Raw genomic sequence first — 26,426 nt, forward strand, 5'->3', positions numbered from 1 at the left:
CGTCAGAAATTGTTTGTCATCCTGTGTCCCATTCTCTTCACCACTACAGGTTTATTCTCCTTGCACTTGCTTTTCTTCCAGTCCAGTGGGGCTGAAGGAGGAAGGAGGCGGTGTGTGTACTCACTGCACTCAGCAGCCTACTCCATCATATTCGGCTTGAGCTCAGGACAGATGCCCTAGTCCACAATGACCAAACATTTGGGGACATTCTGCCACTTCAGGAAACCTCCTACATAGTATTTCCTGGGGAAATTAGGCCCTATTACACTTCAAAGAGCTTGGGTCATGCTTAGAATAGAGTGTAAGTTACTGTCTTTAGTCATGATCTTGTAAATCATATCCCGTAGCAGGATTGTATTTTTTTTTGTTTGTTTGTTTTTTAAGAACAAAAAGAAGTCAAGATTACAAAGAGAAAATGACTAGAATCTTCCTGAAGCTTTGGGAACCAGCGGGAGTGGGGGCTCTGAGCTTAAGCTTCTTTAGTTTCAGGTCAACCTGCATTTTCCCTGCAGAGATGCCAGTGGTGCCAGAGTGGGCTGGAGAGCCTGCAGAGCTGGAAAGAAGCAAGGAGACGGTGGGGGTGGAGTGGGGATAGAAATCTTTGAATTTGGCAGTGAGCAAGTAAGATTTTGGAAATCTCTCTCAGCATGGTCTCCATAAAGACGGGAGGCCAGGAGCCTGATTGGAAAGAGTCCAGTGAGCATTAGTTGTCAGGAAGCTCACACAGAGGTAGAAACAACTCATGGCAACCTGTGAAGCAGAGGAAAGATGGAGGACATCATAGGCCCCCTACCAGCCTGGACCCTTCCTTCACCTTCCCAGACCCAATGTGTTAGTGACACTCAGAAATGAAAATGCTTTGCCTGTAATTTCATTATCTTAAAGAAAGCAACAGCTTGCCCTCAACTAACGACCTGGTCAGACCTTCTAACTTTTATGTCCTTGAAACCAAAATATCTATTATGTTGTCTATAGAAGAGGGCAAATTACCAGCATTGAAATACCTCAGGCTTATTTGATCAAGACATCTCAAACACAAAGGTCTAATCAGAAGAGACGTCTCTGGACCAGGGACCTGGAACCCAGGGAGAACACCTGGGTTCCAGCTGTTTCCACCTGAGCTGAAACCACCTTCTAAGGCTGAAATGATTATTACCACTTACTGGATCTGGATACCGTTTTGACAATAATCACTTTTTTTTTTTTTAATTATGTAGCTTGGGAGTACCTGTGGCCCAAGGACACGATGACTACAGAACACTTTTCTGACATTTAAAATTCAATTTTGCCCTGGGAAAAATAAGCTTTAAGAACTCATCAACTTACCATTATTGAAATGATGTCTAGTAGGGAAGAATGTAAAAGGTCTTCAAAGGAAGACCGTGGTCTTATTTTTAAAATAAACATAACTATTTAAACCAATATGACTACATAATTATAAACCAATATAATTGGGTTTCTATCTGAGAGACTCACTATATTTATCAGATTTTAACTAGCTATGACTGTTCAGTTGTCAAGGTTTAACAAAGCACTTAAACATTCTTCAAGTAGAAACATGAATCTAAAGATCTTGGAAATAGTTCTTAGTTTTCCTAGGGGTCAAATAAAATAAAGAAGGCCAGTCAACTAGAATTCTGAAGATTTTTCTATTGAAGAAGCTGGCCCACCTCTATATTTTCCTGGGAGGACAGCTGTCACCAATGCATAGAACTAGGTGGAAAAAGGGATTACTTTAACTTACGTCTTAGATTCTCTAAGCTGGTGCCTGCCCATTCTAGATTGCTTAAGACAGAAGGAGAATTTATTAAATGATTCTGGAGCGTGTCATAAATCAAAAGGAACTAGACTTTTTGCAGATCTAAACTTGTGCCTGGAAAGCCAGCCGGAGCCTCTTGGTGCCGCTTCTCTGCCTGCCTCTTGACGCCTCTCAGTCTTCTCCCCTCTGAAGGCCGTTTCTGCCTGCTCCTGTGTCTACTGGATGGAAGACGGCTCCCTTGTCTCCCAAGGTTTTGTGGGTGTCTTGGTGCCAGAACGTGCCCAGATGAACTAGCTGAATTAAAAAATTCTAATTCCAATTTCTAAAGAGATCACTTTATTGATTCAATCAACTGGAGCCCAGGTCAAGGGCAGGGGTAGGGGCATCGTATGGTAAAAACATGGCAGCTAGGGACCTAGAGGGCCAGGCTGTCATGGGAGCGAGGCAGGCACCCCAAAGGGCACCTGCAACACCATTTATAATAAGAATGTAATTGGAAGAGAGCAGAGATGATGAGATCTCGTCACAATTGGGGGACTTTATAAAAACAGAAGTTAAGAACTGTATATCTTAACAATCTCAGGCCTGGGGAGCTGTGTTCCCCAGGCAGGCCCCATCAACCTCCCTGAGACACAGTTTCCTTATTGAAAATATGAGACCGGACTAGGACAATATATCCAGGCTACTTGACCATTTTTTTCTTGCACCCCACATGACCAACCACTTCCACTGATAGGCATGTTCTTTCCATACTGACAGGGGTGAATTCCAAATGGCCATGTGGGGAAAGGGAGATGAGAGATGGCACTTAGAGGGAACCACCAGGGTGAAGAGGGTTTATCAGCATCTTCTGGGGCAGGGGTCGGGTGCACGGTCTGAACTCTACCCACCAGATTCTGTTCCACACAGGGGACTTCTCCATACCCTCCACTCTCGCCTGTGAATAGCTGTTCTGAGGAATCCTCATTCATTGTTTAAAGAATAATTAATGGAATTGAAAAAGCTTAGCCTAAGGAAGGGGTATAGAGGGGAGAGGGATACATATTACAGACACTTCAAATACTGAAAGGACTGTCATATACAGGAGGACATCTGTTTCTTCAATGTGACTTCTATTGGCAGAATTAGAATCAAAAGTTAAAGGTTATGAAAAGACAAGTTTCAGACCATTTCAATTATTTTCTCTGAATTCACATTGTCCTAAATTGAATGTGTTTCTCCTGGAAGTCTGAGTTCCCCATCCCTGTGGTTATTCCTGCATCAAAAATCTGTAAATTGAGGAAGATCGAAGTAGAGAACACAAAGTTCAACCCTGAGATTTGGGGAGCATTTTTTTTTCAAAGTGTTTCTATCTGTGGTCTTACTTTCCTCTTATATCAAGTCTAAGGTATCATGTCCCTGTGTCTCACTTTTAAGGACATTGAGGACAAGAAGGTGAGTGACATGCCTAAAAACAGCATCAAGATAGCAGACTTGGGATTCGACTCTATGTTTTGGACTCCTGGCCCAGGGCTTCTGCCACTTGTCTTGTTTCTAGAACATAAGTTCTTAATTGCTATCAGGGGTGCACTCCTCAGCACACACTTTGCTTCCACACATGCTTACTGGCCCAAATTTCCAAAAGCACAGTTTCTGTGAACTATTACTCTTTCCATGATTTCTGTCCTATCTTCCTACCTCCAGGGCCCTTCATCTCTGCTGCTGTGTCCATAAATGCTTCCTCTGTTTGGTCTTGAACTAGCAGGCACACACTGTGATTTCCCACAAAGAAATTCACTCGCATTTTTGTTTTGAGAGCTTAGTGACTTTACTGAGGACTTGACGGTTGTGGGGAGAAATTGCACTTCGTACCACACAACTGCCTACCAGCCTCCTGGCTTACGCCTCCTGTTCTCCGTCTCCCGTAACTCCACCCATCCTCACAACCCCTCGCAAGACCCCTCACGAGAAGCACAGACCCTTCTGAAGGGCGGGCAGCATTTCACTCTACCTGCCTGTCTCATGAGTCCACACTCTTCAGGCCAGTCTGTCCTTCCTGCTTGCCTGCAATTAATAATAATCCATTAACAGATTCCCTTTTAGCACACATGAAAGGCAACTCTCTGTTCTGATTTCACGGATCTCCCTCAAAATTAACCTAGTTACCATGCCTGAAGCCTCACAGATTAGACCTATTAATGGTTCTCCGCTGGGGGAGGCTAGCCCTCAGCTCTCCCCCAGGGTATAGCTGGCAACATCTGGAGACAATTTTGGTGTCACTCTGGCAGGGAGGGGTTACCGCTGGCATTGAGAATCTTTCGGCCACAAAGACCCGTTCAGCCCGAAATGTCAATAGTGCTGACGTTAAGAAACCCTGAATTAGACCATTTTTCTAGTTGCCTTGCTTGAAGTTCTTCCAATTAGGCAACAGGCAATCTTATTAAAGCGTGGGAAGGGGTGGGGAGCATAACTCTAATCAGATTGCTTTCCACCCAAAGCCCCAAGTGGAAGTCACTGTCTCCGAAATAATAGGAATTCTGATGGGCAATTGTGGGGAAGGAAGAGAAAGAGAAGGGGTGGAGGAGGTTGTGGTGGGACAGGCTCAGGAGCCACAGGGACTAGCTTTGCCAGAGAGAAGGCTCCACAGTCATCAAGCTGGACGGAGATGAAGCCTCCCATTCACGGCGTCCTCCTGGTCCCTTGAAAATGTGCCAGAACAGCACCCCGCAGTCACCAGTCACAGGTGAGACACAAAACCACAGGAGCAATTCCTGTCCAGAACTGCTATCCCGCTGGAAGGTCGGGGCACTTCATTACTATTTGGGTGGATATTAAACTCTTCTCACATTTTATTTTCCTTCTAAATCGGAGGAGAGGGGGTAGTTTGTTTTTCAGTTTCATTTTCTCCTTTTTCTTGAAGGGAAGGCTACGTTGCCAAAAATACTTATGAACTACTTCCTTGTTTTTACGACGAGAAAATGGTTTATTTATTTTACAGTTACATCTGCATTAAAATGGCAGCCAGGGACAGTGGGGTTGAGAGCCTGGGGCCCTGTTCCCTCCCTGGGTGCCTGAAGTGCTCACGGGCATCTGGAGTGTCGGACCTACAAGGCCCCCCGGGGGCTAAGAACACACACATCCTGTTTAGTTTGTGCCCCTGCAGAGCCCAAACTTCAAGAGCAATGAAGACAGTGTCCAATCAAAGGCGGCTCCCAGCAGCCTTCCTGGCAGGCAGGGCCTGTGGGTTCCCCTCCAGGAACTGGCTGCTCCGCGGACTCCTCTGTTCCACCAGCAGCCGCTTCCCTGCCCCCTCACCCCCAGGGAGCCACCCTCCTCTGCTGATGGCTTGAGCTTCATTCACCAAAGGCCAGACTTGAGGACCAGTAACTGGTGACCAAAAACAGCTGCTTTAAGGCTCTGAAGGTCTCACTGCCTTCTATAGCCAGACAAAAACCCCCCAAAAAACTTGGGGTGGAGATCCTGGGAAAGAGCTCCCCAGCTCTGCACCCATTCTGATCATGGTGGGTCCTGTGCCCTTGCTTTCTTCACACTGGGAGCCCTTGGCAAGACTGCCAGTGGGGTCAGCTTTGCCCTGGTTTCCCAGTAAAAGCAGACTGAAAATTCAAATCAGCTCTCCACTCAGGCTGGCTTGGAAGAGGAGGAAGGAAAAAGGAGGAATAGTGCCCTTAAAATCCCTTCCAGATGTCCTTTTCAGGAATATTTTGTGGCCCTGAAACGTTCACTGTTTAGTGTTTTCTCGATACATAGTCTCCCCTCGGCAGATGCCCTAGGACAGTCAGACGCCATGAAAACGGCGTGGGGCTGATTAAGCAAAGATGCATTCACTGACCGCATGACCAGAAAATGTGAGGACCCAGGAATGCACTGTTTCGACATCAGAGGCCAAGGAGATTCTTGTTTGCTTTAGAAGAGACTTGGTCTTGTGAGGGGGTGAGTGGGGGTTTTAAGGGGCGTGTTATGTGTTAGTTGAATTCTCAAAGCTCTTTGGATAAGAGAAGTGGTGTCAGGGAGAAGGGGGTGGGTTGTAAATGGTGTGATCAAGGCCTAATTTGCACATCAAATAAATTTTTAAAAAATCAACCACACAAAGAAGATAAAACCTATTTTCAAAATTAAAATCTTTTCATTCCTATCTTTAACAAAGTAACTTTGTTTTCTAGGCCCTGTGAACACTCTGGAATCTTATATAAGAGAAACAACTTGTTTTTTGTTTTATTGAGTTTATAATCTTTCCAATTGTAATAGTATCAGCTGCACTATATGCCATCATGTTAATATACACAGGTGTCCCCTGTAGCAGTAAATAAATGACACTGGAATCCATTGTTTGTGTAGATAGTTTTTTCTCTCTTGTGGATTAATTCCCTAGACATCCTCAGTGTAGGATTAATAGACTTCACTGAATCTTTTCAGGACTAACATTTTTTTTTTTCTTTTTAAGTGTATTTTATTGATTATGCTGTTACAGTTGTCCTAATTTTTTTCCCTTTGTCCCCCTCTGCCTGGTACCCCCTTCCCTCCAGCAATCCCCCTGCCTTCTGTTAGTTCATGTGGGACACCCCTATCATGTTCTTGACCTTAAAACGGCATCGTTTCATCTCCAAATACATGGGATTCCAAGTTATCATTTGCTGTTAATTCCTAGCTCAATCCCACTGCCAACATTATCTGTGTGATTGCAGGCCTTTGAAACTTGACTTTACTGCTCAGCATATGGCTAAATTTTGTAAATGTTCCTCCTGTATTAAAATTTTTGTGATTTCCTGTACCCTGTAGGTATTTCCAACATCATCATTTTTTTTTTCTCCTTAAAACACAGCAAGTATAGTTGTCCTATAATCTGTGTCTTGTGTTTTCAGTATCTGTTATCTCAAGGAGTCTGTTCTGAGGTCTCTGCTGGTTCTGGTTGTGGTTGATGTTCGTGCCACACAGGCACTGGGTAAGTCTGACGCTCTGGAGGCAGCGCTATCACTGCCCGCCCCACCCCCCAGCCCCGCCCCTGGCACCTTGGACAACCATCGGGCCAGAGCTACTTTAGCCACTTTCACTATCTGAGGGTGTTTTGGCTGTCTAGGCATTGCACATATGGGCTGCAGGAACTTTCCCCCATTTTGCCCTTGCTCTGCAATAACCTGGCAGTTGCTTTTAGGGAGAGAATTATTTCTGATTCCCTTCCTCCTGAGTGTGCAGCCTTTGTCCCCTATTAGTCTCCCCACCTGTCTTTCTCACCTGCCAAGACTCCAACTCTCAGGACCACAAGCACCCCCAGGAAGAGCCCTCTGTGTGCCGGCTCAGGGCTCTGATTTCCTTGACCATAGCTTGTAAATTCCTGACACTTCTGCCAGCTCCTTAATGCACTTAAGACAACGTCCAGGATTTTCAGTTGTTTTCAGTGGAAGGAAAGTAGCTTGGCCCATCCTACTGGAAGTAGGCATCCTGGTTCTTTAGTTAAGGTTCTTGAGTTAGTTACCCATACAACAGAGCGCACTGGACACACAATTTTTTTTCCTGTGATACAATACTATGAGCGCATTTGCCCTCCAAAAGTTGAATGAATCTTAAGTAATTTGAGTTTGTTTTTAAACTACTCTGTCCTGTGGAAAAAGAATGAAGCCTGAGCCTGGGCTGGACAGCTCAGTTGGTTGGAGCATCATCCCAATACACCAAGGTTGTTGGATTCAATCTCTGGTCAGGTCACATACAAGAATCAACCACTAAGTGCATAAACAAGTGGAACAAGAAATTGATGTTTTTTTCTCTCTCGTCTTCTCTCTCTTAAAACAAATCCATTAAAAAAGTAAAAGAATGAAGTCTGTTGCTTTGTTTTGATTTCATTGTTCATGTGGGAGAGTAGGGGGACATAAAAACCGAAGCTCGAGCATGAAGTTATAGTTGTGGGACACATAAAAAGAATTATGAACACTAAGGATTTAATTAATATATCACAAAGCCTTTATGCAATATATTTTATTATAAACAATACAATAATCAATTGTATGCAATGGCATTCACATATTCAGGATACGTATCACTTGGCAACATTTCAAGGCATTTTTAATAAAGTCAATTCAAGTCAAAACTAGGCCAAAGCACCGATGAAGGCCAAAGCCAAACATACAGTTATTATCTGAATAATCAAATTAAAGATAGGCTTTTGTGTTTATTTCCTGCAGGGCGTGAATAGAAACTGTGTGATAGTAAATATTCAAACCAAGCTCAATATTAAAAAAAAGTAGTTTCTACTTAAAAACTTACAAAATGCAAAGTGGTGTCAGGGATTAGATCTTAGAACAAGAACATTAGTGGAAACTAACATTGATACTTTCTATTAATTAAACTCCAGACATTTCAATTTTCCACTTTTATGAATAATTCTTTAATGTGTATGAATCTGTATCAGTGTCTCAGATTATTTCCTCAGGATAGATTCCAAGGAGCTACTGGTTAACTGACTTTTCTGGTCTGATCTTGTTAAGACATGGTAAGGACCAATATTTAGTGTGAGCCTGTGTGGGTGGGTGCACTGAAATGCGGATCACGCGATTGATGGGAGGCATGTTGAATACCCCAGGTCCTTTGTGTTGTGCTGTACCATTGAGTCTAATCAAATAGCAAATGTTAATTGAGTGGTTAGTCAGTTAAGAATAAACATACATGGCTTGGACTCTTACTTGAGGGCTCTCATTTGAAAGGGGGCATTGAAAACAATATGTGTATCAAAACATTATGAGTGCTCCCATTATTAAAAACCCCCTCCAATTTCTACTTTGCCCTCAATCCGTGATCTGTCCACACGAATGTGAACAAACTAGACAGAACACGGCCTCCACCCTGCAATTGACTGGCAGCAACACTAAGTATTGTTAGAAATTTCTCAGCATGTGTGGCATAAAGGCTTCAGGAAAAGGGAAAGATAAGAATCATGCAGAACCAGCCCTACAGTCTGAACAACAACAACAAAAAACTCAGATGGGGAATCATTCATTAATATTATCATTATTTCCATCGCCATTAATAGCAGATATTTATTGAACAAGTATTAATATTGGGCTTGACCAAAGACAATTATTCGGTAAAGGAAATTATTTTAATAGAATTCCTCTGAATATGACATAGAGATTCTTTAGGCTAAGAAATCCTAATGAAGTCTTATGTCTTAAAGTGTTGGCTGTATTTTTTAAACAGTAATTCTTACATCTATCTTCTTGTAGTTTTTTTCCTTTTTTAAAAAAGATTTATTTTTCAGAGAGAGGGTGAAGGAGAAAGAGAAGGAGAGAGACATTGATGTGCTAGAGAAACATCAATTGGTTACTTTTCACACACCCCCTACTGGGGATCTGACCCACAGCCCAGGCATGTGTCCTGACCAGGAATCAAACCGGCGACCTTTCAGATTGCAGGTCAGCATTCAATCTATTGACTCACACCAGCCAGGGCATAGTTTTCTAAAGTTAATACTTATGGGCAGTTCTGAACTAAAAAGATAAGAAAGTTCTATGAAAAACCCAGACAACTTTTTAACTGTCAGCACAGAAACCATTTTACCAGTCTGCAAAATTTTTACCATAATTTTGAAGATCATAAGAACCAGCACAATACATGTAACTCAGCTGTGTAAAGCAAGAAAAAGGACAATCATATTCTGATTTTATCCACATCTTATTTTTCCCAAATCTGACTCAATTTAAGCTTGGTTAATTCTCTTTCAGACTGACAGGCACTGAATCATGCTAATAGGCAGAACATGATTTCTCATAAAATGCCCCTTTTCTTTATTTACACACAGCTGAACAATGAGTTCCCATTCACTAATTTGGCACTACAACATTTTCTGTAATGCATACTGTAATGTCATGAAGACTAGAATTCTGAAATGAAAATAATATTGCTATTTTGTTGTTAACCAATTCTAATCATGTCATCTCCAAAATGATATATATGACTTCAACAAAGATGAACATATGACTCAACAGATATGCCAATATGACTTCTGCTTCATTTGTCTCATGGAAAAAGCCATTCCAACCACATAAAAGCCACTGAGCAGGAAACGGCTTAAAATAGCTAAAACTTTCTATAACTAATCCTCAAATAAATTGAAAACAAAATTTAATGAAGATATGCCACCTAAATAGCAAATAAAAATTAGAAATTATTATAAATTATTAAAAGATAAGAAAGAAAGAAGATGAGAAAGGGAGGAAGGAAGGAGAAAACATGAGAAAGAAGGGAAGGAAAAGACCAGGGGAGAGGGAAAGAAGAAAGAAAGGAAAGAGGGATGGAGAGAAAGGAGAAAAACTTAGTTGGAGGAAAAATTCTTTGACCTAGTCGTGAGTATGGGGGAGGCTAGGGGCAGTCAGCACTAAGCCATTCAAGAGCTCCTGCGAAAATACTCATTGGAATGGAAGATTATTCAATTCTTTGTTAAGCACACACAGGCGATTCTCCAGCCCTCTCTCTTTTCTGCTTAGCTTGGATGCCATGACGACTGTCACGTGACCTAGCAAACACAGCCCTCTCCAGGGTTGCACCTCAGCCTGAGCCAGTCTCTCTCCGAAGGGAGCAGGTTGGTGGTGGTGTCTGAGATGCGCAGTGCACCCAGACTGATGCTTCCGTGCAGAAGTGCCTGCCTGCAGAGCACATGGGAGAAAGCCTACCAGGATCACAGGAAAAAGGTAGGAAAGGCCGATGCCAGGCCCTGATAGCTCACGGTGAGGCCCCCAAAACAGTAACCATGAAATGCCAGGGCTCTCCCTGGAAACCAAAAGCTAATTTTCTTTTCAGAGATGGAATGGTTGAAATGACATTTCCTTAAAAAGTTGGTCATGTATGTTGCTATGCAATAAACATTCCATTAAACAGGTTATGTTTTTCATGTGTCATGTTTTAGGACCACCCTTTTCTCAATTAAGGCATATGATTATAAAGTACTTAATTTTTCATAAATTACTCAAAAGTATGTTAAGACAAAAAGATCTGAAGGACCCTTTCCCCTATGAAAACAGCATACTCCAGCAGGGACAAAAAGCCAACTTTCATCTCTGTGAAGAGATTCATTATAATTTCCATTTTATTTGATGCCAGTGTGGATGTCTTTTGAGAAGGTCACCATGTGGTTTGAAAATGGCCTACCATGGTCTTCTGCCTGTGAGATCTCAACGGAGCCATCCAGCTGCTTAGTGCTTGGCTGGTCATGCTTCTACATCTGTGTTCATCCAGGCTGAGAAATGCTCTAAGGGGATATTCTGGAAAAGGCTGTTGCTCTCTGATCCTCTGGAACGATCCCTCTGAAGTGATCCCCCTAGGCAGCAGACCAAGGTTTTGCAGGATGACCAGACCCAGGCGAGCTTATCAATTCCTTGAAGGTTCTGCCTGTCTGGCTTAAGATGTGACACGGTGGCCTCAGAGAGGCTCAGGTGGCATCTGCTGCAAGGCTGGCCCGGTGCCTACATGCACAACTGGGCCCTGAACCCACTGACCTCTTGAGAGTCCCAGTGAGTACTCTTTGGCCAGCTGTTCCAGGGTTCATCTCACTTCCTTTTAGGGAGGCCTCTGGTCTCCTACAGTCTTGTCTGTGCCCTCTCTAAGAAGCACACCTCCTCATCACTCTGTAGTCCCTTGTTCTGCCGTCTCCTGTCTCTTCATGATTGATGTAACACCACTCAGCCTGTGAGGGTGGTGGCTATTTCCTGTCACCAAGATATTCTCAGCACCTAGAGCACACAGCATGCTCTTAGTAAATAGTTGTTGCTAGGGGAAGACTAAAAAGAGTACGCATGATAGTAACAAGTATAAATCAATTAGCACCGCCTCTTTGAATTGTCCCTGATAAGGGGTAGATGGTCAATAAGCACTCCAAGTTTAAGGAAGATTCAAAACAGTCACTGTAGAAAGTGAAGAGATGATGGAATCAGTGTACTGACAGTGGGCACGGGCCCCAGGTGTGGTTGGGGAGCCTAATTCACACAGCACCGATGCATGCAGTTGTGCGACGTCCCAGAAACACCTGGTTGCTGGGTCTAACAATGGAGTGCTGGCACACCCCAATCTGGCTTGTGGCCAGCAGCAGGGCCTGGGGCCAGGAAACCAATGATTCTGGCACAAGGTGTTAAAAGGAGGGCCACAGATCTTACCTGGAAAGGGATGAAGTAAAGACAGAGAGCCAGTCAGGAGAGATGCTGGGAGCCACATAAGGTCAAGGAGTCACTCTTGGGCAGTCAACTAAGAAACTGAAAAGAAAGGGACTGAAAGATGAGGAATGGGACAACTGAAGCACAGCTTCCCAAAGGGCCGGTTCCATGTGAGCACGATGCCTGGAGTCCTGACACAGCTGTCTCCCTGGTGCAGAACTCACTTAGGGGAAGACAAAACTGTGGTCCGGATGCTAAAGGCTCCAGTGAATGAGAAACATGGGCTTGCAGCAGAAAGAAGGGCGAGGAGGAGCAAGGGCTTCGGGTGTGGGAGCCACCCTGCTCTCCTGGAAGCAGCAGTAAAGAAGCAGCAAGACTCCCCTGCCACTCCAAACCTCACCTGTTCGCATTAAAACTTGGCTTAGAAGAAATTTCTTTCATATGAACAGTAGGGGAAATTCGGGTCTTAAGAGTAAGTTTGTTTCTTATTGCTTGGCTGGGAACCCTGGGAATATAAGAAACATTGACACAGGAGAGGGGAGAAAACAGACTTGAAGGAGACTGTTGTGTCCGAAGTCATCTCTAGAATCCAGCACGTCATCCTCAGCCTGGCATCTCAACAGGGCCTTCTACCTTACACTTGAACACATATTTATGCTGAAATAAAATCAAAATAACCTTATTAAAATACAAATTGTTATTGATATTTCTCTAACCTAATAGAACATAAGTGTCTCATCCTTAAGCCAGTATCTTAATAGAGAAGCATTAAAAGTGTTCCTTATAAAGTAAGAAATAAGACAAGGATACCTACAATCTCTTAAATGCTTTTAAATTGTGTTGGAGGTATTAGCCAATGCAAGTAGACAAAATAAATCCATTAGGCAAGAAAATTGATATTTTTTCCTACTTGGGGATGAAATGATTAAATTAACTGATTAACCCAAAAGAATTAGTGGGAAAAAATATATAAATTGGGCAAAATAATTACAACTCATATCACAGACAAAGCGTTAATATCCTTATATAAAGAACTTCTAAAAAGAAAAAGAAAAATATAAATAAGCCCACATGAAAATAGGCAAGTGGTATGAACAGAAGTTCACATAAAAAGAATTGCAAATAGCTCTTAACCTATAAAACGATTATCAACTTCACTTATAACAGAGAAATGCAAATTAACCTTGCACTCTAATACCATTTCTCAACTATCAGATTGGCAAATATCTCCAAACTTGTTGGCAGGGCTCTGGTGGGCAAAAGGGCACAGCCCTGTGCCTGTGTTCAGGGGCAGGGGGTGGTTTAGCAATGTTTAACAGAATGATACACGCTTTTTTCCTTTACCCAGAAATCCCATTTCTAAGTATCCAATCCAGATGCACATTGGCAAAGAAACAAACAAACAAAAAATTGCAAAAGATTCTAATTGCAGCATTATTTGTAATAGCAAAAGTGGAACTAACCAAAATGACCATCAAAAGTGAGCTGGGTGAATAAATTAGGATGCTTTCACACAGCAAAGTACTATGCAGCTATAAAAATGAATGAGAAACATCTGTATGTATTACTATAAAGTTATCTCAAGACTGTATTTTGAAATGAAAAAAAAACAATGGGGTGAAAATGTGTAAAATGTGATGCTTACCTAAAAAAGAGGTGGTAAAAAAGTATATATTTATACGTACACATGCATAGATATATTTACACATATACACATATTATATATCTTTATATTTTCAGAAATGAAAGGAGTAACTGTAAAGTTAGATTTGTCAATAAGGAATAGGGCAAAAATGACAGGTATGGGGCTTAGGCCACTTTGAAAAAGTTTCACAGATTTGACTTCGGAGCCATGTAAACATTTCTGCACATTATAAAACAAAATAAAATTTTAAAAGCATTCCAAAGTGAGTGTGTTACTCAAACCTTTTCATCATCTAGCCCTTTCCCCATCTCCTGGCTCTCCCGACACGTGCGCTGTTGCATGAGCACACACTCCGTGGGTCTGATTCCTAGAATGCATGATGCTCACGCTAGCATTTTAGACAGACTCAGCTGGTGGAGCTTCCCACTGCTGTAGCTTTCAGATTACCAGCTAATAGGTCCCACTAGTTAGTGAAATCTATAAGGAAGTATCTATATAGAATCTGGGGGGGGATTCCTTTTTATTGCAAATGGTAAAAGTCCTCGTGCATGTAGTCCATCACATTTTAAAATAAAAATTTTTCCTCATTTGTACATTTTTTCTGACAGGTTACTCTGCAGGGATCATTTTGCATTAATCAATGTTTAAGGTGCTCATCCTGAAAATACTGCTGGAGGCTCAGAGATTAGAATGAGGTGGATACAGGGACATGATTCACTGCCTTAAAGGCCTTTGGCAGGACAGTGCAGGACAGAAATGTCAGCTGGGGGTATGGTTAATGAATCCTCACTCTGTACCTATTTAATTCTCCACTTGAATATGACATTATAGGCTCATTTTTGAGGGCAGCCTGGTTCTTTCAGGGGATAGTCGGATTCTGAATCAAGTCCTGAGCCTCATTCAGAACTTTCTGCCACAGGCTGACCTGGAAGCTTTGGTGGCAAGAATAATGATCTATACACATCCCTAGTGCCAGCAACCCAGAAACTGCGCAATCTAAGTCCACATTAATGATTTACTACAAGTGTGCCTGGGGTCACACCACTCCTTCTGTGCCGCAGGTCCAGGATGCCCAGCCACTCGTGGACACCCGTGCCCCACTGTCTCTCAGCCACCACCACCTGAACCTCAAGAAGCTCAAGGTGTGTTTCAGTTTTACCTCTCAGCTACCGTCATAGTTAACTGGAAAATGTTGGCTTTAAGACCCAAGAAAATGGAAAAGGCAGGCTCAGTGAGAAATAAACAAGTTATTATCAAAGTAAAATGCCATTTAGGCAACCAATTAACTTTGTCACTGCTCCAAATGGAGCTGCTGGGTAATTGCACCAGAGATCTTTCTCTTGTCTTCCTGTTGATCCATCGTGTCTTGAGGAAAAGAGGGAGAGGGAGGAGAGGAAATTCACAGTGGTAATTTCTTTAATGCAGTTCTATAGCAATTGATTAATCGGTATCATTTATTTATATCAGGCCATTTCATGGCCATCTCAGAATATTTATTTCTTGAAGCTTAAACCATCTAATGAAAATAAGAATCACACGATTATGCTAACAGTAATGTCTCCAAAGGCAAAATGCTGTGGGGGTTTTTTGTGTGCCTAGTAAGTAATAATAGCCTAAGTGAGCAGAACAAAAACTAAGTAACCAGTTCTGAGCCAATCAGAGTATCAATCAATTTAAAAACCTAAAGCCGGAAAATTATTGTTTCCTCTTGGCTTAAATCTTTTTTTCTTCTGAACAGTATAAAATATCTTTCTTAAAATGCAGTGACTTCCTCATTATCGTCACTGTCACAGTCAGAGTTTTAGAGGATGATCTAATTTTACAAAGAATCATGTCATCCTTGCTGTTATTTTCACTCCAGCTTAGGAGATTTGGCTCCATCCTAATGTCTTCCAATTCATAGACAAAGGAGTCCACGCACATCGCACTCATTGCTAAAGCTCACCACAGCTGCATTTGCTGATATCTGGGGAAGCAAGGAAAAACCCACAGGGCACTCGAGGCAAAGTGTGGGGTGGAAAGATTCCTCTGAAGAAATCAGTGCACAGTAGAGCACAGATGCAGCGGGTGCTTCTAAAGGTTCCTTGTGTGTCTCTCCACAGCTGGAGGAGGAAAGGCTTTCTGTCATAGACAGGGACAATCGCCTGCTGCTGCAGAAGCTATCCTGCATCATGAGGACCAGGGGACAGACTGACAGTAGAAACAACTACACACACAGGAGGTAACAGGGGTGCCAGCACCAAACTTGGAGGGACACTGAGCGCTTGGCTCCTGGGCCTGAGCAGGGGCATTGCCCATGAGCCAGAGTGAAGCATTTCTGTCCTCTCTCAAGACAGCCATATGCCAGGGAATTGCATTTTTCTCTGTGGTCCATGAATTAAAGTTTTACCTGAGACTCGGCTTCACTCTGGAGGGTTTGGGGCAGGTGGAGTTGGCCTGGGTGTCAGGAACATCCTGGGCTTCCTGGCTGCACTCACTGTCTAATCACAGTCATTAAAACCTGGAGTTATGGTTCAACCTCCATTTTCCTGGGACAGCTTACATTAAACCTAGCATCGCTTTCTGCTTTAAAGACAGATATTTAACCTGATTATAAAATCGTTTTTCAGTGTTGCTTACCTTAAAGCTGCAATGAAGGGGCCTAGGATAACAGTTAATCCAAAGTGTCACTTGGAGAGAAGCTTACCATCATCCCCACTCCCAGCTCCAGAGCTCCGGGGCAGTTTTACCCGCAAGGACAGGCAGACCATAAAACAGACTGCTGCTGATCTCTCCTCAAGAGGAACTGACTTCATTTTCATCAGAGGGTGGGGAAGTCCAAGTCTCACTGGACGTGAAATAAAAGGCATCCAAATTGGGAGGAAAGAAGTTAAGCAGTCTCTACTCACAGATGATATGATCTTGCATATGAAAAATCCTAAGGAAACTCTAAAAAAAAGCTATTTGTACTAATACACAAGTTCAACAATGCAGCAAGACACAAGATCAATATACGAAAGTTAACTAATTGTATTTTCATATATTTGCAATGAACAATCTGAAAATGAAATTATTAAAAGTAATTCTCTTCACAAAAATATCAAAGTGCCCATCGGTAGATGGATAGATGAAAAAACTGTGGTACATTTACACAATGGAGTACTACACAGCAGAAAGAAAGAAGGAACTCCTACCTTTTGTGACAGCATCGTTGGAACTGGAGACTATTATGCTAAGTGAAACAAGCCAGTCCATGAAAGACAAATACCATGTGATCTCATTTATAAGAGGAATCTAATGAACAAAGTTAGTTAATGACCGAAACAAAACTTAGAGACACGGAAACATGGAACAGACCGGCAGCTGCCAAAGGGGAGGCAGGGGAGGGTAATGGTGGGAATAAGGGGAAGGGACTAGTTAAAGAGTATGTATGAATGGCTTGTGGACATGGACAACAGGGTGGGCATGGGGGCGGGCTGGGCGAAGGGGGGCCAAGTGGGGAAAGATGAGCAACGGTAATAGAATAAACAAGAATGATTAAAAAATAAAAAAGGAACAAATTATCAAAAGGAATAAAATACTTGTGAATAAGTTTAACAAAGTGAATGCAAAACATTCTGAAAACTACAAAACACTGTTGAAATAATTTAAAGAAGACCTAAATAAATGGGAAAAAAATCCAATGTTCATGGTTTAGAAGACTTTCTGTTAAGATACCAATATTCCCCAAACTGATCTACAGATTCAGTGCAACACCTATCAGAATCCCAGCTATATCTTTGTAGAAATTGACAAGCTGGTTCTAATGATATGGAATTGAAAGAGACACCAAGTAATCAAAACAATCCTGAAAATTAAGAAGAATAAAGAAGGATGACTCATATGTCCTGATTTCAAAACTTATTACAAAGCAATGGTAATCAAAACAATGTGGTGCTTGCATAAGGGCAGATATTTAGGTCAATTGAATAGAATTAAGTGCAGAAATAAGCCCATTTGTCTATAGTCCATTTATTTTCAACAAAGGTGCCATGACCACTCAGTAGGGTAAAGAATAACATTCTCAACAAATGGGGCTGAGACAACTCTATATTCACATGTAAAAGAGTAAAGTTGGACTCTTACCTCCTACCATATGCATGAATTAACTCAAAATAGATCAAAGACCTACATGTAAAAGGTGAAACTATAAAACTTTTAGAAAAAAACATAGAGGTTAATCTTCCTGACCTCATATTTGGCAATAATATTAGATATGACACCAAAAGCATGAACAACAAAAGAGAAGATATTTAAACTTAATCAAAATTTAAAACTTTTGTTCTTCAGAGAACACTATCAAGAAAGTGAAAAGACAACTCACAAAATGGAAGAAAATATTTGCAAATCATGTGTCTGATAAAAGAATTGTATCTAGAATATATGAAGAACTGTTACAGGCTATGATAAAAAGATAAATACCCCACTTTTAAAAACTGGTAAAGTGCTCTGGCTGATGTGGTCCAGTGGACTGAGGGCTGGCCTGTGAACTCTAAAGTTGCTGGTTCGATTCCCAGTCAGGGCACATGCCTGGGTTGTGGGCCAGGTCCCTGGCTGCAGCTGTGCAAGAGACAGCAGACTGATGTTTCTCTTACACCATGATGTTTCTCTCCCTCTCTGTTTCTCTCCCTTATCCTCTCTCTAAAAATAAATAAATAAAATCTTTTTAAAAATGGGTAAAGGATATCAATAGATATTTCCTCAAGGAAGATATACAGAAGACCAATAAGCGCATGCAAAAATGCTCAATATCATTAGTCATCAGGAAAATGCAAGTCAAAACCACAATGTGATACCAATTTACACCCATTGGGTTGGCTAGAATCAAAAAGGCAGATAATAGCAAGTGTTGGTTAAGATGTGGAGAAATCAAAACCCTCGTCTATTGGTGGTGGGAATATAAAATGGTACAGTCACTTTGGAAAGCAGTCTAGAAGTTCTTCAAATGATTAAACATAGAGTTGCCATATGATTCAGCAATTCCACTCCTAGTTACATACACAAGAGAAATGAAAACATGGTCACAAGTACATAAATGTTTATAGTATGAAGGGCTACTGGGTTAATAGTTAAAGGGTACAGGGCTTCTTTTTGAGGGTGATGAAAATGTTCTCATTGTGCTGATGGTTGCACCTATCCAAGACACTTGTATGAGATCAGGAAAGAGTTTTCATCTTAAAAGAACAGGTCTTAAAAGGGTAATTAAGGTTCCCTGCTGGGAAGATTTTGGAGTAGGAAGCACCGGCAATATCTGTCTTTCCACTTAGACTACAATTGACAGCAGACTCTGTATGAAGTAACTATTATGGAACTCTGGAGTCTGTTAAGATTTGGATGGCAAATTCTGGTTAATTTCAGTCAATTTCCGCTCTTAGCAAAGTAACAAATACCCACCCCCTACTTCCAGCCTTGGGACAAGCAGCTGTGCACCTGATCCTAGAGCAGCTTGTGGGAGCCAAAGCAGAGAAAAAAGGACCAATTTCCAAATATCAGGTCAGTTCTGCGATCATGGATTGCTGTTTCTAATCCTCAACATGCCGGTGAAAAGGTGGCAGCCCTTCTTGTTGTACCCACCCTCATTGCTGCAAGACCATTGTAACTCCAGCTGAAGTGACTTGACATCCAGGGAATTAAAAGGATTGGTGTCCTTTCCCTACCCTACCTTCATTTTTCTTTCTCCCCTTTTGAGAGTCAGATATTAAAGACTAGGATATTCAAGCAGAACTTCATCTGCATGGAAAATTAGAAAGTTACTGCGCATGACCAAGGAAAGGCTCAGAAAAGAAATAAGACATAAAGTTTATATGTCAGGTTGATCTTTGGCACAGAGACAGCTTACAGCAATCAAAAAAAAAAACAACAAAACAACAAAAAACCAAACCAACAACAAACAAACAAACCAGCAGACCTTAAGACGGGGGAGAATCTGGTTTCCAGAGTTACCGTATTATTAGATTCAAATGTCCAGTTTTCAACCCCAAATCACAAAGCATGCAAAGAAACAGGACAATAAGGCTCACTCAAAGGAACATCAACAAGAAAATGAATAAACATAAACTGTCCCTAAAAATGCCAGATTTACTAGACTAAGACTTTCAAACAACCCTCTTAAAGATGCTCAAAAACCGAAAGGAAGATGTGGAGAAAGTCAAGAAAATGATGTGTGAACAAAATGGAAGTTATCAATAAAGGCATGGAAATCCTAAATAGGAATGAAAAAGAAATTATGGAGCTGAAAGGTATAATGACGGAAATGAAAAAAATTTCACTAGAGGTATTCAAAGACAGATTTGAGTAGGCAGAAGATGACAGTGTCTTGATGACAGATCAATGCATATTATCAAATCTGAGGAACAGAATTAAAAAGGTTGAAAAAAAAGAGAGCAAAAACTAAGGGACCTATGGGACACCATAAAATGGACCAACGTACACACTGTGGGAGCCCTGGAAGGAGAAGAGAGAGAAGGAGCAGAGAGAATATTTGAAGAAACAATGTCTGAAAACCCCCCAAGGTTGATCCAAGAAGCATAATGAACTTCAAAAAACATAAACTCAAAGATACACATGCCAAGACACATTATAATCATGCTTTGCAAAGAAAAAGAATTTTGAAGGCAGCAAGAAAGAAACAAAATTATCACATATAGGAATCATCAGTAAGATAATGAGCAGATTTCTCATCAGAAACTTTGGAGGCTACAGGCAGTGGTCTGATACATTTAGAATGCTAATAGAAAAAAGCTGTCAACCAAGAATCCTGTATCTGGCAAACCTGTCCTTCAAAATGAGAGAAATTAAGATACTTCCGTGTGAACAAAAGTTGAGAAGGTTTATAACCATTAGAACTTCCATGCAGGAAATGTTCAAGGGAGCCCTGTAGGGCAAAATGAAAGGACATTATACAATACTTCAAGCCATATGGAGAAATAAAGATCTCAGTAAAGGTAAATACATGGGCAGATATCAAAGCTTGTATTATTGGAACTTTGGTTTGTAATTTCAAATCTTGTTTTCTGTATAATTTAGAGACTAACTCATTTAAAAGAATTATCATTTTATGTTTTGGGGCACATGAAGTATAAAGATATAATTTAGTGACACCAATAACCAAAAAAAAAAGAAGACAGCTGTAAAGGAACAGTTTTTGTATATGAATGAAGTTAAGTTGGTATAAATTCAGTTAAGAGTGTTATAACTTTAGGGTGTTAATTGAAATCCCCATGGCAAACACAAATCAAATAGCTATAGAATATACACAAAAGGAAATAAAGAACTTAAATGTCTCACTACAAAAAAAAAAAAATCCATTAAACACAAAAGCAGCCAGTAATACAGGAAATGAGGAACAAAAAACTATAGATCATATGAAAAATGTCAAAAAGTTCCTCCCTATCAGTAAATGCTGGTGCCCCTTCCCTACCCCTGCCTTCCCTCCAACACACTCTGATGCTGCAGATTTCTTCATACATCTGCATCTTTAGCTCTGTTGTTACCACAAACATCAGCTAAACAGGTGATTTCACAATGACTCAAATCCACATGAAGCCATGTGCTCAAGTTCCAGCTCCTCCACTAATTCATTCTGCAACTTTGGGCAAGTTTTAACGTCATTAAGGCTAGTAATAACCTCTAAGGATTAAATGAGATAATTCTATTTCCTAGATTCTAAGATATACCCCCTTCTAAAACATGCACGCGCACGAGCGCACACATGCACTTTAATGGCTCTGAAGTGGAAATGCATCCTACCACGCATGGTGTGGTGTGGTTTTGCTGGCAGCAATTTTTCTTTCTTGGTGGTATATCAAACAATGGATGGCAATCTGTTATCAATGAAGGAGAGAATGTATAAAGTATTTAGAACGGTGCTCAATAAATGTTCTGATGGTGGATGATGCTCCATTGTTATTCCCTATTTCAGCAACTCTCCCAATATTCACCCAGTCACTTGACCCTAAAACCTGTGCTTCATTTTTCTCTCCTTGTTCCTTTGAGCTCCCACAGCTGATGGAGAGACAGCTGTTCTCGGATATTCCTCTCTCACAGTTCCCTTCCTCATTTGAATGCAGCCACCTACCTCAGGCTTTCGTCACCTCTCACCTGGATCACTGCAGAGGACTCCTAATCGATACCCCATCCAGCCTCATGCTCTCCGATCCTTTCTCCACATTGATCAAAAATACACATTTGAATGTGGTTTAAAGCCATTCGATGACTCCTCATTGCCTTCAAGATAAGTCAGAACTCCCTGAGCTGCACACAGGCCTCTGTCGACCTCCCACTGCATGCTTCCCAGATGTGCCATGCCATCAGGGATGTCCTTCCTCTCCTTGCTTGCCTGGTGACATCCACTAATCTTTCAAGCCTCTGTCGCAGCATTACTTCCCCTGATTGCCACATCTAACTGCCCTCAGGAAGCCCTGAGTATTACCAACTCTATGTCCCCACTTGCATCTACAACACTGCATCACATTTTCTCCTCTACATGCCATCTTCTCTAATTGGGCCATAAGGTCCCTGAGTTCAGGGCTGTGTTCACCTCTGAGGCCCAGCACCCCCAATTGGGGCACCTGGAGACGCATGGGCTACTAATTGTGAAACAAGTGAACGAGAGCAAACACTGCCTCTCTGGGAGCCCTTCTTGTCCTGCTGGCACTCAGGCGCTTTCTCTTGAATGCAGAACGGGAACTCTGTCACTGGCTTTAACTTTCTCAGTACTTCAAGAAATATCTATGGTGTTTTTGTTTTGTTTTTTAGTCTAAACAGGGGGAAACGAGAACAGGAACTTCGCAGAATTCAAAGGAAAAGTAATGTGCCGCAAAGAGAAAACAAAATCATTCCGGGAAGGATCACAGACTCAGAACCATTTTATAGAACGCAAAGGTGGCAGGAAGACTCATGCCAAAGGTGGGCAAGGACTGAGAAGTACCAGCATGCCCTTGCAAAGTATCCTGGGAGTTGGCAGACAAGCCAAGGGAAAAAGTACCTGTGGTTTCTTTTTCATTTTAAATCCATAGCTATCTCAAATTTCCATTTACTTTCTCAGATTTATCAAACATAAGGGCTCACTGATTCTTAGCTATTTTAGGGTATTCTATCATCAACAAACATATGCCAAATGGTCATACCCTAATAATAGAAGACACAGAACAATGACTCAACTGATAAATTCATCCACATACACATAAAAAACCACCAAAAAAAAAAAAAAAAAAACCTATGAGGAGATAAAATGAGCTCAGTTGATTGATTATAGGTTGTGGGAGAAAGATTTGGTGAAAAATAATAACTTAGCAGGATATTATGCATAAAACCTCATTGGGAAATCATGTGACAATTCTGAATTAGCTGCCACACTGCATCCAGAAAAGCAAAGAAACTCAGTGATTGAAAGTTTGCCAGATAATTTAAACTCTAAACTCTAAACTCTCCTTCTTCAACTTAACCTCTTGGCTAGCACAACCATAATCCTGAATGAAGAAAAATGAAATTTGGTCATTAATTATTCTGCTTATGAATGTCCCAGTAAATTAACTGAAAGAGTTGTAAAATCTTCACTCACTCTCTTTACCTGAATATATAGCCATTATGTGGTGGAACATTTTGACACACTGCTTTCCCTCAAAATCTAGTCCATCAGAGAGAAAAATGCATGATAGCAAAGTTTAAATAAACACTCCTGTCCCCAAGACCTACCTCCCTGAGCATACTCTGGGACGCATCCCCACAGGCTCCCATCCTGTGCTCCTCCTCTCCCAAAGGGTCCTGCTCCTTGAGGTCCTTGATGACCCCAAAGGCACTGGAGTTGACGTTGGCTCTACTAGCCCTCTTTCCCTTACCTTGTAGGCACATTAAAAGTCCCCAGCCTTCCTGGCTGCTTGCCTTGGACATTTCTTACAAAATCTTGAGGCACGGAGAAAACTAATATCTTTTGCAAAGATGCTTAACTAACAAGCAATTACTAATTACAAAGGCATTTGGAAAATTTAGTTTGTTTTGCAATTTACATTTAAAATGAACATTTTGTTTCAAATCTTTATTTTTAATTATAAAACTAATATTTATTGTAAAAAATAAAATATCAAACAGTACAGAATGTCTAAGTAAAAGGTAGGGCTTCTCTTGACCTGTAAGTAACCACTATTAACAACTTGTTTATGAACACTGACTTCATTATTATTTATTTGATTAGACAAAAAAGGAATCATTATATGTAGTTTTCTGTAAATTGCTTCTTTCATTCAATAACACAGCAATTTTCAACCTTTTTTCATATCATAGCACTCCTAATTACTAAAATTCTGCAGCACACCAAAAAATATATTTGTTGCCAATCTGACAAAAACAAAGACGTATAATTTTGACAGCAAACAGCTGTTGTGTTGGCTGTTGTAGGTTGTTTGTTTTTTTTTTGACAATCTAAGGGAAAAGAGGTCAATGCCCCTGACTAAATAACCAGGTACTGAATGTTTTAAGAATTCTTGCAGCACACCAGCGTGCCTCTTGCTGCACACCTGTTGAAAATGGCTGCAATAACATATCCTAGAAATAGTTTCATGTCAGTACAAAAAGATCTTCTCCATTCTTTTTGAGATGTTAGAAATTATTTTTGTACAGATGTGCCCTAACTTAAATTATTTCCCTAACTATGGAAATTTACATTGTTTCCAGTTTTTCACTATTCCAATGAAACTATGACAATCATCCTACCTTCATGTGTATCTTTACTCTATGTTACAGGAGAAACTCCCAGAAACTCAGTTCTTCTCACCGATGCAGTAAAGAATTACAGATCAGCAAGTCCATCAGTGTGCAAGCTGGGTTGATTGGTGATGGGTTCTCAGGGAAGAGAATGGGCCTTGCTGGGGTGGGGGCGAACAGCAAGAGCAAGGGTAGCAAGGGCAAGAGAGGGCAAGGTCCTTTGTTCTGAGGACTTAGGTAGTTGGCAGGACGGGGATGAAGAAGTTACATATTGATTGACAGGTAAAGGTGGTGCCAGCCTTGGTGAGGGGCATGAGTACCCAAAATGTGTTAATGGGCTTCCCCCTTTGGGGGCTATGGGCCCTTTTTGGCCTTTCAGGCCTTGGAATGAAAGCAGTTTGAAAAGCTTTCTCTCCCAGATAGCAGAGAAGATTCATAGAATTTCAAGCAGTGCCCTCCTCCTGTGTTAGCATGTTGTTTTCTATGATGTTGGAACACTTGGCAAGATTATTGGACTAGGCTCAGGACTGCTGTCAGTGGGTGAGACATGCTCCCTCCTTCTCCTTGCCTTGGTTTGCTATTTAGCCTACCTAACAACAAAATATTTCTGTAATTTATATTCCTAGAAGTAAAACTGTTAAACTAAAAGGTAGGCACATTTAATTTTCTGATACTGCCAAACTGCTCTCCAAAAGCTCAAGCAATCTGCACGTCCATGTGCAGTGGCAACAAATTGTCTGCGTTCTTACAGTCTTCCCAACCCCGGGTATTGTACATATTTTAGAATTTCATCCCATCTGATTTCTTCTTCTATGGATTGTCTGTTCATACCCTTTGATCATTTTCCTACTGAACGTGTCTTTTGTTATTAGTAAGTAGTAACTATTTACCAGTAATGACTTTTTCTATTAACACTGTCATAAATGTTTTCCCCACATTATTACTTATCATTTCACCTATATTAGGTAGTCATATCTGTCACTATTTTTCTGTATGGCACTGGGTTCTTGTGCCATACACAGACAGGGCTCTCTCAAGCTAAGAGTGGAAAAACATTCTCCTAATGCTTTTACAGTTTTCTTGATTAACTTTAAATCTTTAATTAATATAGAATTAAATAAATGTGGAATTTTTATACATTGTGTCAGAGATCAAAATTCATTTTTTACAAATTCAGTGCAAGTTAAAGTTTGCATTATCAGAAACTTTTCATATTCTTCATACTTCATACAAACTGGTTTCCAGAGGTTTCCAGGGGCTCACCAGACCCCAGGAGGACACAGGGCATTTCCTGGGTCCCGACTGGCATAGAAGCAGGAATGGCCGCCTTGATTGCCAGGGAAGCTGTCTCCTCGAGAGAGTTCTCTGAGTCCTGGGGCCCTATTCCATTGGGATCTTGGTCTTATTTGTATGGCTACCTCTGTTGCCCTCCTTTGGTTTATATCTGTCTAATTTGGTTTTTGATATCATTTTCTTTTGAAGTATTTGTGTCACTTTATTTAAGGTTTGTGTCTTCTAAGCCGAACACTGGTTTTGCTTTTTGTTCTGATCTAAGAGGCTTTTATCCCCTCCATTTTATCGCTCATTTCTGATTTTTTTTTGTTTTCATTTCCTTAGTTTTTTCCCCATTTACATTTTCTTTAGTATATGTCAAAAAAAAAAAAAAAACAAAACCCAACAAACCCCACTTGGAATCTGTGCTTCAAATCTATCCTTCATTCATTTACTTTGACTCTCTTGAAACTCTCCTTTTACAAAACAGGAAACAGATAAGGCCCAAGAGATGTTAAGATAAAGCAAAACAAAGAAAGGGAAAACAGAAGCCTCTAGAAACTGGGTTTCCTGCAGCCAGCCCCGAGACTGCACTTTATTTGACGTGTCACCGGCCTTGCTGGGTGTCTTAGGCTCGACCCCTGTGATGCAGCTGAGGAATGGGGCCTTGACAAAGAGCAGTGGAGAAGCACTCCGCTCTGACAAAGGCCAGAGGCAGGCAGCCGGCGGGGCGGGGGCAGGCGTCCCAGTGCAGGCCTCCTGGTGAGATTATCACTGCTCTGCCTTTCCTTCCTCGTGAGAAGACAAGCATGGAAAGCATAAGGAAACAACTGCCAACTCACTGCCTCTGGATCCAAGTCTGAATTGTGATCTGAGTGTCCCAGATCCACAGGCAGCTCTG

The 26,426-nt window shown here is 41.3% G+C and overlaps 1 protein-coding gene across 1 annotated transcript; it reads left to right on the forward strand.

Moving 5' to 3' along the window:
* The first annotated feature begins 3,151 nt into the window (after nt 1-3,151).
* On the forward strand, nt 3,152-24,482 carry CFAP97D2 (CFAP97 domain containing 2). Its single transcript, XM_054565763.1, has 5 exons — nt 3,152-3,193; nt 14,596-14,676; nt 15,637-15,755; nt 22,310-22,459; nt 24,293-24,482. Exons 1-5 carry the CDS (start codon nt 3,152-3,154, stop codon nt 24,480-24,482), a joined length of 582 nt encoding a protein of 193 aa, XP_054421738.1.
* The last annotated feature ends 1,944 nt before the right edge of the window (nt 24,483-26,426 follow it).

This window comes from Pteronotus mesoamericanus, unplaced genomic scaffold (assembly GCF_021234165.1).
Source record: "Pteronotus mesoamericanus isolate MK-2021 breed Mesoamerican mustached bat unplaced genomic scaffold, CSHL_Meso_final contig_169, whole genome shotgun sequence".
NCBI lineage: Eukaryota > Metazoa > Chordata > Mammalia > Chiroptera > Mormoopidae > Pteronotus > Pteronotus mesoamericanus.